Raw genomic sequence first — 16,093 nt, forward strand, 5'->3', positions numbered from 1 at the left:
CCTGCCCTCGACCCTGGGTCCTGCCCAGCCTCCTCCTCGTCTGCCTGTGCTCTGAGACACTGTCCTCAGCAGCCTTCTGGAATGGCCTCAGACACACCCCAGGAGGTTGTCTGTGCCCACTTTTCCGTGGACTGTGCTCCCTGGACCTGACCCTCCATGCGTCTCAGGCTGCCTCAGTGTCCCACAGGGCCCTCACTCGACTTAGTCCAGACAGAACTCAGCTTGTTTTCTCTCACACCTGGCTCCACGGTCAGTCTTTACCTCAAAAACTGAACCCTCTCCCCTCCCCTCAGCCCCCAGTCAGAATCCTTGGGCATCATTTTTGTTCTTAATCTCCCACCTCCATTCTAGAATAACAAGGAACAGCTACCACTTTCTGAAAACAAACTATAGGTAATACCTCATCCCGACTCTATGAGGTACATGCTGTAATTGTTCCCAGCTGACAGATGAGAAGGTAGGCACACAGAGCTGGGTCAGTGGCCCAAGGTCATGTGGTAAGTGGTGGGGTTGGGGTGTGAGCCTAAGGCCCTGGCCGATGGGTACGGCGTGCTGTCTCTCAGCCTGGAGCCTCCCCTCCATCCACAGCCCTCTGCATCTGTCGTCTGGACCTGTGTGTGTCCGAGCCTCCCGATTGGCCTCCTTGCCCTTGGCCTTACCCCACTACAACTGTTTTTCCTTATTCAAGTAGGAAATGGTTCTAAACTGGGAATCTGATGTCATCCCTCTGCCAAAACCCTTCAAAGGCTGCCTGTTTCACATTCCCTGGCCGCGGCGAATGAATGGTGGGAGCTGAATCCCGGCAGGCTGGCTCCAGGTCTGGGCTCTCAACTCCTGCCCCGGCCCCTCTCTCAGCCTGTCTCCTCACCAGCGAAACAGGGACGACAGCACCCACCAAACGGCTGCTAGGGTGTGTGCAGCGCCGGACGGGAGCACACAGCTCCTACATAGAGCTCCTACCGGGACTGTTAAAAAGAAGGGGAGGGGGGAAGGACCGCTGCTCTGAAAGGCGAGATGAAATCCACACGGGATATCACTACATAAGCAGTTTACATACATTTCTCACTTAATCCTCATAACCTTTGGAGACATACATACGATGCCATTTTACAGAAGGAGAAGCTGAGGCCAAGGAGTGGACTGACGGAACCAAGGTCAATTCAAACCTGGGTCTTTCTGTGCGCAAAGCCCGTGGCTCTCCCTGTGGCCTGACCCCGATTCCGAGGTGCGGTATGTTGATGTGGAATTCTAACTCCGTCAGGTCTGGCTGGCTGAAGATCCACTGTGGGTCAAAGCTATGATGACACCTGAGGAAATCTGGAACCACTAACAGGAGAAACTGAGCAAACGGTGAGGCCTGGCATTTGCGTGGGCCTCGGAAGAGCACACAGTCTGCCAGCAGGCGACACCCGCCTCGTTCCAAGGTGCTGGGGGCGCCCCTGTAAAAACGACATGCTAGGGGGCCCATCGCTGTTTCTACAACAGTGAGAATATTTATTTTCTCCAGACAGTAAAAATAACATTTTTCTCTCTTTTGTAAAAGTTAAGTACCATTACATTCCATTTTCTTAAATAACAAAATCCTAAAAATATATATTAAATTGTATACAGTGCGTCACACTTCATCTTATATTTTAAAATACATGATGTTTCTATTTTATTCTCAAAGTTGCATATTAAGAGCATATTTACAAATAAAGCCTTGTCATCCAGAGTCAAGATCCCTGCGGGAAGGTGAGTCTGGATGTGGGCAGGTCTTGACGCTGCGTGAACCCCAAAATGGCAGCTCCCTGTGCGGGAAGGGAAAGGGTCCCCCACTGTGTGCTCCTGAAGACACATCCTTTCTGAAGCAGATTTACCTCAGACTTTCCTCCACTCCCCACTTCTGCCTTGTTGAGTATGTTTGACTTGGCAAGACAGAAGCCTGTGACATGGGCTGTGCTGGGGTCTGCAGGCAGCAGGTGAGGCCCCTTGTCACCCCTGAGCTGTCCAGTCTGAGGGGAGGCAGCTGCAGCTGGAAGGTTTAAGAAATACCCCGCGCCAGGGCAGCTAAGCTGAGAGACCTGGCCAGGAGGTAGAACAGTGAGGAAGGTAAACAAAGACACCAGAGGAAACAATCACGAAGTTAAAAGTTCCCAAGGTAGTAACAAAAGCAGACATCAAACACCAAACAGGAGATCCGAAACCCAAGAGGGTGGGGGTTGACTGGGCTGTGGGGTGGGGAGCTGGCTGGGCTCTGGGAGACCTAGATGGCCTCATCAGACAAGGGAGACGGGATCTCAGAGGCCATCCACTGATAAGTGCTCTCGAAGATCAAGTGCCCAGGATGCATGGGGCTTGGTGATGGCCTACAAGCCCTGCTGGTGCGTCAAGACGGCCTCGTGGGATCCTGAGGGGGTCAGGCCAGCTCCTGCCCTGGGCTGACAATGGGGCGAGTGGGTAGTGTTGTATGGGTTTGGCCTGAGGGCCAGAACAGCTGTACTTGCTAGTGCTTTGATCTTTGTGGGTTTCTGGCCGATGGGAATCTTGAGCCAGAACCCACACTGAAGAAGTCACAGCAGCCTGGTTACCTTGCTCACGCCCAGAAAGAGACCTCAACCCTGTCCTGACAAGGGGGATGTGGAGGAGACACCTGGGGTTCATGCCTACACCTCCTCTGTTCTGCAAGTAATTGGACACTTGGGGAAGAACATGGGGCGCCATGTGCCTTCCAGAGGGGCCAAGGACACTGTGAAAGGCGGCTAAGAGACCAGAGATCAGGTTCACAACTGGCTGCGGTGCATTTACCACGGAGGCCTCAAGATCAGCTACCGGCAGAGCTCCCTCCCTGGTCCCGCACTAAAGGGGTGAGGAGGGCACACAGGCCCAGAGGCCCTGTTACAGCCTCTTCCTCCTTCCCTCTATCACCTCAGGGCAGAGGGTCTGGGCAGGATGCTTTCAAAGCGGCAGCCATGGTGGTCCCCAAAGCCCCTCCCCTTCCTCTTGCATAATCTGCTTGTGATCCTTTCTCAGGGGCATGCTTTTCAACCCCTCCCATCTCCACTTTCTCTCCAAAGTACAGATCTTTCCAGATCAAGTATAGGCCTCCTACTGTGCTCCTGGAAGCATCCCTCACTTCCTCTGGGACAATTTATTTCTCAGGTATTTACTTAGCCACAGGGGACCCTCTGTGGGGTGTTGCTGACAGGTTCCAACCAGGGCCAGGGCTGAGGCTGAGGTGTTTATGGAGGTTTGGCCTGGGACAATTTATGGCCTCTCTCCCCCAGCGCTGTCCTGAGGCTGGTTTGGGTTTCCTGGGGCTGCTCCCTGGACAGTAAGTTGATCCTGCTGGCAGTGGGCTGTGCCAGGACCAGCAGGAAGGAGGTCACTGGGGCGTCACCAGCACTTCCTGGGACTCCGAATGGGCTGCTCCAGCTGCAGACTCAGACAACACACTGGCTGTGTAAGGTGGGCAGGGTGGGTGGCAGGGCCCACGGGATGCCCCAAAGGCCAACGGCCACAGGAAGCCCTAGGCAGCTGAACAACTGCCGTTTGGCCAGGCAACCCCCTCCAGGGGCTAAATTCCACATTCCCTTTGTGCTATCAATGGATCTATTCAGGGCACAGGGCCCTTTGTGACTGCATACACCTGACACTTGGTTCAGAGGAGATTCCACGACAGCCGGGAATAGCTTAGAGGGGAGACTGCACATGTCAGTGTATTTCCAGTTGTGTGGGACAGGCCTCTCCCTGCAGACCCAGAGGCCTGTGGACAGCTGCTCCCGGGTAATTATCCTTTCCAGATCAAAGCGTGAAGACAGCAATCGAGCAGCTCCGTGCCTGCCACAGGCCTGACCCGGTACCTGGGGCAGCGCCCCTGCCCTCCTGTGGACACACTGCCCCATTCCCCCCTTCTCGTGCCCCTATGCGGGCCAGGTCCCAACATCTCCCCTGGTTGCCGGGTGTCATGTCGCCCTGCAGACACCTCCCAGCTGGCCCCACACGGTCCTCGGCCTTTCTGGGAGCAGCCAGGTACACAGATGGGTTGCCAGCATGGCGGAACCCCAGGAAAGGCCACAGCAGGCAGTAGCTTAGGGATTTGGGAGAGGTGGGCAAAGTGCTCCGAAGAGAGAACTGTGAGGCCAGAGGCCCAGGTGCCGCTGGGAGAGTCATGCTCTGACAATCGCCCAGGCCTGGCCCAGGCCTGGCCTTCAGAGGCATGGGCTGCTCTTCTCAGCTGCTGCTGACAAAGCCTACTTTTGGACGGATGCGGGGGACTTCTAAGCTGGAGAAGGCTCTTGCTCTCAACCGGCAGCCACTGCAGCTGCACCCGTCAATCTTAGGAGGCCTACCTTCGGAGGGTCTCCGGCCCCCAAAGCCTCCCTCTCTCAGCCCTCATGCCACTCCCAGCAACTCCCTTCTCCATCTGAAGGGCTGGGTAGTGCGAGGCCAGGGGCAAGAGCCCTCTCCCTGCCACTGAGCTTTTCCAGAACTGCCCTCTGTCCCCATAAGAAGGGGCAGAGAGGGCCTCAGAGAGCACAGGCTGCCTGCTGTTTTTTCATCTTCTTTTAAGACGAGGGACGCTCAAAGGAGGGACTGCTGGCGCCTGGGTCGCACTTAATGCTGTCTAAAGGCTAAGCCCCATACTGAACTGAGAGAATCGTGGAGAGACGGGGCCTGGCTCAAGTTCCACAGGACCGTGAGCTGCTCAGGGGCAAGGTCAGGTCATCCAATACAATAAGGAGTCACTGAGCACCTATAAAAGCTTTCCGTAGAGCCGACATGGATGTTTTATACAACCGTCTGCAGGCTTGCTCTGCTGATCACCAGGCTATGGAAAGAAGCTGTAGAGAGAAGCCCGTGTGTGGCAGGTGGCACGTTTGACGTGATTTGGGGTCAATTCCCAGGCTCTCCCAGGTTGGAGGAGGCCCATCCTCATTCAGCACCCAACGAGCTAGGCCCCAGAGTCAGCACAGAGCACAGGCCCTCTTTATGCTTTGGGGTGCTAATGCCCAGGAGTACAGGACCAGGCCAGTCCCCAAGAGAACCTCAGAATTCTCCCTGTTTTAAACCATAAAGACCAGGAGAAAGCGATTTGTGAGGACAAAACAGAGAAGAAGCAAGCAAGACTCAGCATACACTACACCTACCCACCACCCTACCGTTATCTAGAAGGTACCTGAGCCCAGCGCCAGACACAACCATCGCTGCCATCACAGCCCCTCTGTCCTGACACCCCCATTCCTAGATGAGAGAGACAGAGGTACAGGGAAGGCCCAGACCCCGGGACCGTGAGTCTCTCTCCTAAGTGCAGTGATGAAGCAGGGCGAGTCCAGGCTACGCCTGCCCCTGCAGCAAGGTGTCCCTTCCCGGCTCGTAGGATGGCGTTCCTGCCGAGGCTGACAGAGAGGCCAAGGGAGAGGCAGAGAGAGTCGGTCAGAGGAAACCACGGGTCCCCAGTGGCCTTGATCTCAGAGGGACCTCGTGTCCTGGGCATGGAGAAGGGAGCTTTTAGTCACTCACAAGAGGATTACGGTCATCTTGTTGACTCTGACCCTTAAGCTTCTTCTTAAAGATGGAAATCGAAGTAGAAGGCTCATAAAAAATGGTCCAGATTTCCCCCGACGTCCCTGGCTGACGACAATCCCTAAGGTCCCCTGAAGCAGGAACACGATGGGATCTGTCAAACAAAAACAACTTAATATTTCAAGTAGAACACGACAAAGCACCCAAAACAACTTACTGTCTCCTGAGATACCTGTACTTTCGAAATGGGACAACGAGTGAGGTGAGGCCTCAGGAAAGACCTAACAGATGCCTGTTGGAGGTCTGAAGGCCTATTGTGTGAATGAAATGTGTCCCGTGGGATGGAAATGCAGCGGCACAGATTCCAGCTCATATAACAAAGAACTTTCTAACTGGAAGAGCTATTCAAATCTGGAAGGGGCTGGCCTGAGACATTATGAGTTTTCAAACTTCTTTCTTTCTTTCTTTCTTTCTTTCTTTCTTTCTTTCTTTCTTTCTTTCTTTCTTTCTTTCTCTTTCTTTCTTTCTTCCTTTCTTTCCTTTCCTTCTCTCTCTCTTTTTCTTTTTCTTTTTTAAATAGAACATTTCTTCAATGATATTTATCTGGAAGCCCACCTAGTTAAAACAAGAGAAAGCCAAAATCTCTGAAGCAGGTCCTGCCTTATTGCCAACATGTGCCCTTGTCCCCATGTCAGCCCCCAGGGCTGCCTGCTAGGGAAGCTGCAGAGGGACCCCAGTGTCACAAGGGAGTCAGACATGTGCTTTAGGGCCTGGGTGTGTGGCAGAGTGCTGGGCCCTACAGAAAGCCTCCTGCTCTCTTGCTGCACCTGAGAGGCTTTCCCAGACCATGTGAATTGCGACTTAGAAAAAAGATATGTATAGATATAGATATAGATAGATATAGAGATAGATATATAGACATGTATATATATGCATATATATAATATTATATATAAATTATATACAAATTATATTATATCTCTTATTATATATGAGAGTGAACTCAGTAAACATTAAAAAAGACATTATTTCCACTGAAAAATGTGAGGTACAGGGTACAGAGGCCTACAAGGGCAGCCTTCACAAAGCAATGGAGGAGCCAGCATATCAAAACTTCTGTGGTGGAGGGCAAGTGAGAAGGTCAGGACAAGGGTGGCTTTTATAAGACACCAATGGTCAGGAAAGGCCTTGAAATAGAGCCTGTATATCAGTTATAGCTCAATAAAACCGGTGGGGAAAAAAGGAGCAAGCCTGGCCTGGGAGCTACAGGAAAGACAGAGTCTAGCAAAAGTCAGAGCTCTTCTCTGTAAGTACACAAACATCAGTAGCATGAATAATTGCCTCCTTTCCTGGAAGGCGGAACTGTTAAACCCAAGTAGCAAAGTAAGGGAAGGAAATATTTTTTTCCCTTATTGGTCAGAATGGAAGGATCTCTTAAGTAATTGTTTTAAAATAATTATGAAGCAATACATAATAAAATATTAGGATTCTCCTCCTAAGGATGTTTCCTAATTTCTAGAAGGCATTAGGAAATATGAGTGAGAGTGTTTTAGAAATCTTTGCTCTTATGTGAAGATTTTTTTAAGGGGCCAGCACAAGCCAAAAATTGGAAATTGTTGCTTTTTATGCCTAGACTATTTCAATCCTCCTTGAAATCATATCCCTTGAATCAGGAGCAAACACGATCCCTCAAACCTCAGTGAGATTTGTCCAGTTGTACATTTCACTCTACAGAGAATGAGGAATGTGTACTGACTTATGTTGCCTTAGGACTAAGGGCTTTGGAATCATGTTCTGATATTACAATTGCTCCCAGACAAATGAAGCGCAGCATAAAAGGAGTTCAGAGCCTTCCCTTCCCGGAATCAGGCAACTTTCAATCATACTCACTTGAATGTGACGTGCAGAAGTATCTTTGCTACAATGGCCGTGACTGTAAGGATGAGAAGGGTTGCCAGGCCATATACTGTCCATCCTGCAAGTATAAAAGACAGGGCTTATTGGACCCGTTTGAGCTCAGTTTTCAGAAGGAGGTCTGTTGGAAGCCGCAAATGAACACTGGTAGCTCAGAAATGCAGGTGTGGCTGAGGAGCCCTCTGTAGGTGGGGGCAGCCACCAAACACAGCGGAGAGCTGGGCTGGCAAGGAGCCCGGGGCCCTCTGAGCACCTCGCCTTGCTCTAGAGCTCCCTCTTGGAGAGAAGCAGGCAGTGTGGGCCAGAGTGCATTCAACTTGGGAGTTGAAAGGAGTGATATACACTGTGTCTTTACCACTGGAATCACTGTGCAAACACAGATGAGTTACATAAACTCTTTGGGCATCAGTTTCCTTATCTGAGGAATGAGATGTGTGACCCGTGAAATCCTACCGGGATATAAAAACAAACAACGCAGAGCAAGCACTGGATGGACTCTCCTCCCTGACCTTCTAAGGGGGTCTGCAGGGGAAAATACCTAGGCTGGATAACTACTAACGGTAGGTACTTGGCACGTCTCCCAGCTCATAAAGGCTCCACCTTCCCTGGCAGAAGAGAATACAGAGTATGCCGCAACCAAGTTAGCCACTGTCTCTCTCCTGCATAACTTTTCTTCACAGCTCTTGTAACTATCTGACCTGTTATTTTGCTTCTTGTCTCTCTCTTCGCACTTACAGGCCATAGGAGGGCAGGGATGTTGACTGCCTACAACAGCGCCTGGCACCACTGAAGCGCTTACATATCTTTTGAATGAATGAATGAATGAATGAATGGAGCTCTTGTAAATGCCAGTGAATTTAGCGAGCTACAACTTGGAGCTCCAGAAGGATATTCTCCAAGTGAGAAAGTGATGGATTAGCTGATTAATCACAATGTACGAAGACACTCATGCTGGATCTTTGGAGGGGAGCACTTTCTCCTGAGGACCAAGGAATCAAGCTAATGAGAGAATGTCCCTCAAAGGCCAGGACTGTCACAGAGCCAGTGCCCACAACCCGCCTCAGAAGAGTGCTCTTTCTCTAACTGCCAAAAGCACTGCCCTCAAGCCCCGTGGCTTCCATCCCCTTTGGTGGTATCTGGGAACTGCTACCTGGGACAGTCTGGGGTGGGTGGCTAGGGCTGGTGGTGATGACATAGAGGACTTTGGAGGACCGGGCTGCACTGACGCTGAGGTTGGCTTGCTCCGTGATCACCTCAGCCAGTGTCTGGTTGGCAGTGGGCCTCTCCTGTGGCAGCTCTTCCTTGACGGCTGGAAGATCAAAGGAATTAAGTGAGAAGAATGCTGATACAGACAACGGAGAACTTCAGAGGAGAAAGTACTGGCTATGAGAAGGCGGGTTTTTTTCTAATTCACCTCTGCGCGTAATTCTCTCCACTGACCCCACTAGCCCCAAAGCAGAACCTGTCAGGCTCTGGCCCAGAAAGTCACAGAAGGAAGGAGCTGTCAACTCCTACTATTTGACTGGTCTCTTTGAGGACACCTGAGCATGCTTTCTTGTTTTCCTTGCACCTCTGCAGCGATGGCACCCTCTTCCTAACTATTCACCCAAATCCTACCTGTTCTCAAGACTGTCCCACCTGAGGAGATGCCTCCTCCCTCTGAGTTCCTGTAGCACACACTGATTGATCTGTTCCTGACGCCCTCGGCATCCAGGACAACGACCAGGTCTCAGACACCCTTGTGTTTCTTGCGTGCTGGCAAAGAGATGTGCCCGGCATATGCGTGTACACATCAGAGTCAGAGAATGGGGCTCCACCTTAGGAAGGCTTTTTTAAAAGTTATATTGGGCTTTTCCTTTTCCTGTTGTTCATTTTCTTTTTAAAGCTATGTTTATTTATTTATTTTTTTTTAGTAATCTCTACAGTCAACAAAGGGCTCCAACTCATGACTCTGAGATCAAGAGTTGCATGTACTTCTGACTGAGCCAGGCAGGTGTCCCTTAGGAGGGTTTAAAGAAAGATGGGAAACTAGTCTTTTGGGATTGGTTAGGATATTGAAAGGCAGGAGGATGGACCAAATGACCTTTTTAAAGCCTTCTAATTCTATCAGTCTCAGCTCTTTCAGTTCTTCTTTCAACCCTGCCATGAAAATTGTCACCGGAACAACTAAAGTAGCAAAATGGACAGGTGTTGCCTCTTTCCTGTATCATGAAGTGTACACAAGTTTTGAAACAGGAGGTGGGAAAACCTACAAATTGAGCCTGTAGCTCCTGACTCACAGCCCCAGCAAGACCTGACCGGGGCCCTCAGGTCACCACAGTGTGCAAGCGGAGCCTGAGGCACAGCCTGGAGGGCCCCGAAGAAGGCCGGGAAGGGTTACCTTGGTATAAGACAGCAAATCCCTGGGCTTGATTGATGCGATCAGAGAAGAAATACAAAATGATAAAATCCAGAGAGACGTTAAAGGACAGAGGTGGGCGGTTCCTCCCATTGAAACGGACCAGGACACGGTGGGTGTAGCCGTCCAGCAGCTCCACCATGTCTGCGGAATCCCTGATGTCGAACAAGGTGAAGTTGAAGTGGATGTGAGAGGCTCCCGGAACCCGGATGGTCCAGTAGCAGACCCTCCCCGTGGCGTAGGTATCGGGAAAGTCAGGGGAATAGACCACTGCGGTCATGGCCGAGTAGTTCCCGCCGCAGGCACCAACGAGAGCTGTGGAAGACACAAGGACACCGGCCCTCAGCCTGGGGCTCAGCCACAGTTACAAACAAAACTCTTCCTAACTAATGTGATCCAGTTTGGGACATTGTTTTTTGTCTACAAGACCAGACCGTCTTAGGTTTCAGGATCAAATCACAGAATGAATCGCTTAAACCCTGAACAAATGACTTTAGAGGGTTTTGGTTGTTTTTTTTTTTTTTTTTTTTGCCCAGGAGACTTTAGAATTAGCACACAGCACAGTGAGCACAGAGGCTCGGCCTACGTGGGGGCAGGACTGGAGTCAGAGAGTCTAGGTTCGGGACCAGCTGGGCGATGTGATCCCGGGGGCTGCACTTCACTTCTAGAACTCTGCCTCTCTCGTTTGGAGGATGGAGAGACCACCACCTGTTCCTGTATCACACGGATGCGTGAGGACAGATGAGACGAAGCACATGAATATGCCGGGGCCTCTTTGGCAGGGCAGGCACTTGATGAACTAAAGTCGTAAAAAGAGAAGGGCTTTACCGCTGCTCGGGCACTCCTGATACATTAGGGGTGCAATGCTCACGTGAGGGTCCACACATTTATCAAGCAGGAGAAAACCAGCCCAAGATGTGACTTTCTGCACAGTGGAAATACTCGGTTCTGATTACTCTGTACTAAGCACATTTGGTTTCTCTGGACTCCCCTTTGGGATTGGCGAATTCTCGGAAGGGGATACAACCACTTCACTGTATCTGAATGAGTGAAGTGTAAATGAGATCCTGGAAATGAAAGTCCCTGAGATGGAGTGTACGACTGGGATTTAAAAAGCAGGCTTGGGGGGAGTCCCACTTCCCTTCAGTATGTAGAAAGCAGTAAGAGAATGCTGCTCCCATCCGGACAACGAGAAAAAGCTCAAAACTCTTCCTTATACCATCAGAAAGCTGAAGTGTCAAGACCACCAAGAGAAGTAACCTCTAAAAAGTAAGAAGTCCTTCTGAGGAGAGTCGGGGCACAAAAAGTGTTTCATTTTTTTTTTAATTTTTTTTTTTAATGTTTATTTGTGTGTGAGAGAGACAGACAGACAGACACAGTGTGAGCGGGGGAGGGGCAGAGAGAGAGGAAGACACAGAATCCAAAGCAGGCTCCAGGCTCTGGGCTGCCAGCACACAGCCCAACGTGGGGCTCGAACTCACAGACTGTGAGATCGTGACCTGAGCCGAAGTCAGATGCTTAACCGACTGAGCCACCCAGGCGCCCCAAAGTGTTTCATTTTTAACAGGGCATGAGAGGAAGAGGTGACCACCAAAAAAAAAAAAAAAAAAAAAAAAAAAGCAAGTAAGATGAAAGGAGCTAAAATGTTGAGCGTGGGCTAGCCTCTCAGTCTAGAATGAGCAGGGGCCCCAGACACGGTGGGAATCTGCACTCACTTGCAAGCAGTTCTGAGCAGACCCTCACCCAGTGCCCACAAGAATGACTGGGGTAGGGAAGGAGGCCAGAGTCCTCCTTGGTGGCACTTGTACAGGAATGATCACTGCTGTTGGCGGACAGGTGTGAAACATTGCCAGCTTCCTAGACCCTCCTCTCAAAAGAGGCAAAAGCCTCAAGCTTCTGCAAACCCTATTGCTCCCAGGGCCACTGGAGGGGCAGAAGCAAAACCTGTTTGCCTCAGTAGAGGGAACAGGAAACTCCCTCCTTTCTGCCAGAGTAACCAGGCAAAGACCCACTGCTTCTGAGGGAAAAGCAGAGGCAAAGGCATCACCCCCAGCTGCCTTGAGCCCCCAGATCCTGCACCAATGCAAAGCGGAGGTCTGCTGCCCCTGAGAGATGGGATTCAAACAAGGCAGTGTTTGACTGCTGGCAAGAGAGGGGGTGTGTGGGAATGCTGAAAAGGCCCCACCTCTGAGGCCCAGTAATGTCCTGTCTAAGACTATGTATGAAGTAGGAGGGCAGGAACCCCCTCAGCTCATCACTAGCATAGCACCAAGTAATAAGCAATAGCAGTCTGCCATTGAGGGAGGGGAAAGAGGGTAAAGAAAGATCCCTTCTGTGGCAAAGGTATGTAGAAGCTACTCAAATCTGAGGAAGGAACAGAAACACTGAAAAAAAAAACCAAAAACCCAAAACCCACTGGTATCCCAGGCTCCACACTAAGCCACAAGACAACAGCAGCCTATCGCTGGAAGAATTTGAAGACTGATGCACACTCAGGGTAAAGACAGAAACAATAATACCCAAACCCAGCTCAACTACTGATATAATGGCTCAATCCCCACACTAAACAGGCCTTCCCATTTCTGTATACTATATATAGAACTCTATATAGTATATATTCTATATACTATATACTCAGTCTATATACTATATACTATTCTATAGACTCAGTCTCTACTGTTCTTCTACACATAATGTATGGCATTCAATAAAATATGACAACACACATATAAAACAAGCAAGCAAGGAAGGAAAGAAGAAGTGGAAAAAAAAAAAAAGACTCATGGTCAAGCGATAAAACAATCTATAGGATCAGACTCAATAATGATGCAGATGTGGGGCGCCTAGGTGGCGCAGTCGGTTAAGCGTCCGACTTCAGCCAGGTCACGATCTCGCGGTCCGGGAGTTCGAGCCCCGCGTCAGGCTCTGGGCTGATGGCTCAGAGCCTGGAGCCTGTTTCCGATTCTGTGTCTCCCTCTCTCTCTGCCCCTCCCCCGTTCATGCTCTGTCTCTCTCTGTCCCAAAAATAAATAAACGTTGAAAAAAAAATAATGATGCAGATGTTATAGAACTATCAGCCAGGGGCCACATGATTAATACAAAAAAGATCTAGTGGAAAAGATGGGCAACATTCCTGGACAGATTGGAAATTCCAGTAAAGATATGGTAACTAAAAAAAGAGTCACATATAAATGTTATAAATGAAACAATATCAGAGATGAAGAATTCCTTTGATGGACTTATAAACAGACTACACACAGCTAAGGAAAGAATCAATAAATTTGAAGATAGGTCAATAGAAATTATCTGAAATGAAAAACAGAGGAAAAAAAGAAGTGAGGAAAAAAACTGAAAATAGAATGGAGCCTCCAGTAGCTGTGGAACAATATCAAATGATCTAACAACTGGAGTTCTAGAAAGAGAAGAAAAAGAGAAGGGGGCAGAAGAAATATTTGAAGAGATAATGGCTAAGAATGCTCCAAAGTCAATGATAGGTGATCTAGGAATCTAGGCAAATAACAAGCAAACCAATTTAAAAACAAAAATTAAAAACAAAACAAACAAAAAACACACCTAGATACATCATAGTCAAATGCTGAAAACCAAAAACAAACATAAATTCCAGAAAGCAGGCAGAGAAGGGAAAAGATTACATACGGGGAACAAAGATAGAGCCAACATCACTAGAAACTGTGCAAGTCACAAGGCAAGGGAGCATTTTTGAGATACATAAAGAAAAAAAAAAAAAAAACCTCTCAGCATAGAATTCAATATCCAGCAAAAACATTTTTCTAAAATGAAGGTGAAATAAGGTTTTCTCAAACAAAAGTTGAGAGAAGCCACTGACAGCAGACCTGCATTAGAGAAAATGCTAAAGGAATTTCTTTTGGCCAAAAGAATATACCGGATGGCAAATAAGAACATGAAAAGATGTTCACCATCGTTGGTAATTACAGAAATGCAAATTAAAACCATAATGAGTTGAGGCGCCTGGGTGGCTCAGTCGGTTAAACGTATGACTTTGGCTCAGGTCATGATATCACGGTTTGTGAGTTCAAGTCCCACATCAGGCTCTGTGCTGACAGCTCAGAACCTGGAGCCTTCTTTGAATTCTGTGTCTCCCTCTCTCTCTCTGCCCCTCCTCTGCTTGTGCTGTCTCTCTCTCTCAAAAATAAACAAACATTAAAAAAATTTTTTTAAAAACATGAGTTACCACTGTGTACCTGCTAGAATGGCTAACTCTAAAAACAAAACAAAACAAAACAAAACAAAAGACTTTACAAAGGGCAGGAGAGGATGAGGAGCAACTAAGAAGTCTCACGTATTGTTTGTCAGAATGCAAAATGGTATGGCCAATTTGGAAAACAGTTGGTAGTGTCTTATAATGCCAAATACACACTTAGCATATGACCCAGAAATCCTACTTCTGGGTATTTACCCGAGAGAAATGAAAGCGCGTGCTCACACAAACACCTGTACATTTAGGTGAAGAGCAGCTTCACAGCATCTTTATCATAGACAGACCAATGTTTATCAATGGGTAAATGGATGAACAAATTGTGATAGATTTGTATAAAGGCATGCTTCTTAGCAATAAAAAGGAGCTACAGAAACAATCGTGGGTGAATCTCAAAAGCAGTACACTAAGAAGACAGACATAAATGGTTACATACTATATGATTCCATTTATATGACATTCTTCAAAAGACAGAACTATGCAGATGGAATACAGATCTGTGGTCGCTAAGGGCTGGGGGCGGAAAAAAAGACTGAGCACAAAAGGGACAAGAGATCTTTTTGAGGTGATGAAAATGTTCTATATCTTGACTGTGTATTTGTTTGTCAAATCTTATCAAACTGTACAACTAGAAGGGCGATTTTTACTGTATCTAAATTATACCTCATAAACCCAAAATTTTTAAAAAGGGAAGCTGTAGAAAAAGATTTCCTGGGTAATCATCCTGACTTTCCCACATCCTAACTGAATTTGCACAAGAAACTAGATACCTCAGTTTCCTTATCCATACCAATGAAAATAATAATAGTTTCTCCCTCGTGGGTTTTATAAGAATTAAAAGGAGTTGATCTATGTAAAGTGTTTAGTACAGGACCTGGCACATAGTGTAAGCTCAGCATTAGCTATACTACTATTATTATTTGTAAAGAATAAAGTGTTCAGTTTAAACTGATATTTCAACACCAAAAGGCAGACCTTAAACTTAGTACTTTTGATTTCCAGATGTGTGCCATGCAAACAGCAGATTCAGTTCAGCAATTTTGAGAGCAGACACATGACATCTATGATAGATTACTAAAATTCAGTGATAATTCAACAGGAAACTTGAAACTCAGGAATATAGTCAAGTCTTATTTTTGAAGGGGAGATTGGCCTGACACATACAACCTGAGCAGGTGGAGGCCCTGGAAGAGCCCTGGGCAAAACCTCCAGTGGCAGAATGCCAGTGTCTTCCTACCTTCTTTGATTTAGCATCTCCAGCCAGCCTCGGTATTAGCTAAGTCAGTATCTTCAGGAATAGACTTCAGGCATTAGCTGGGAACAGCCAGCCTCCCCCAGATGCAGCCGAGTGATCCGCTTCTAGACACGAACGGCACTGGACATGTCGAAGGAAATAAACCCTAACCAAATGGGTCCTAGCCATGAATCACATTCCAGTGGACCCAGAAAAGGAAAAGAGTATTACCGTATTCCATCAGTTCTGGGGGAACATTTTAATCTTTAAAAGTGGAAGGTATCTGTCAATCAAGGCATGTCACTGTTTAATTGGAAGAATTTTTTTCCCCTCAGTGATACGTAAAAGGATGTTGCATCTCACAACTGATAGTGTCTTGGAGTCTATGAAATAATATTACTAATGCAATCTTAGTGGTCAGATTTTACTGGACCTTAGGGCCTCAATATTTGTCACCATTAATCTCTTCTCTTTCCACTGAAACAGAAGTTCTATGAGGGAGGGAAGTATCTCCATCTGTGGGACCTTGGGCAAGCTACTGAACTTTTATGACCCTCAATTTTCTCCTCAGGCAGATAAGGATAATAGTATCTGCTTCAACAGTATTGTAATTAAGGGAGGGAATGCATGAAAAGCAAATACAGTGAAGTGCCCTATAAAACTATATGTGCTCAACTAATGTTACAGAGTAGGAGCCAATCCACAACTCCCCTGTCTTTTCAGTGTCTAGAAGCTGAGAGGTACCCAAGAGGCCAGCCTGGGCAGCCTCTGTAGCCTACTCTTGACTCCTGCCTCTCTGACCTTT

General features: G+C 48.0%; 1 protein-coding gene across 2 annotated transcripts in view; it reads right to left on the reverse strand.

Moving 5' to 3' along the window:
* Positions 1-1,469: 1,469 nt before the first annotated feature.
* The window catches only part of KREMEN1 (kringle containing transmembrane protein 1), a 73,828-nt gene continuing 59,204 nt past the window's right edge, over positions 1,470-16,093 (reverse strand). Inside the window, exons 6-9 of one of the 2 annotated variants that reach the window (XM_086682155.1) lie at positions 9,800-10,132; positions 8,567-8,728; positions 7,396-7,480; positions 1,470-5,659 (exon numbers count right to left, since the gene is read on the reverse strand). In XM_086682155.1, the coding sequence (XP_086538281.1) occupies positions 5,491-5,659; positions 7,396-7,480; positions 8,567-8,728; positions 9,800-10,132 (749 nt within the window). In that variant the 3' untranslated portion in view covers positions 1,470-5,490. The remainder of the gene's footprint in view (positions 5,660-7,395; positions 7,481-8,566; positions 8,729-9,799; positions 10,133-16,093) is intronic. The other variant, XM_086682156.1, reaches the window with a different exon arrangement.

The sequence above is a fragment of the Puma concolor genome, chromosome D3 (genome assembly GCF_028749965.1).
Source record: "Puma concolor isolate L17-30 chromosome D3, mPumCon1.1.hap2, whole genome shotgun sequence".
Lineage (NCBI taxonomy): Eukaryota > Metazoa > Chordata > Mammalia > Carnivora > Felidae > Puma > Puma concolor.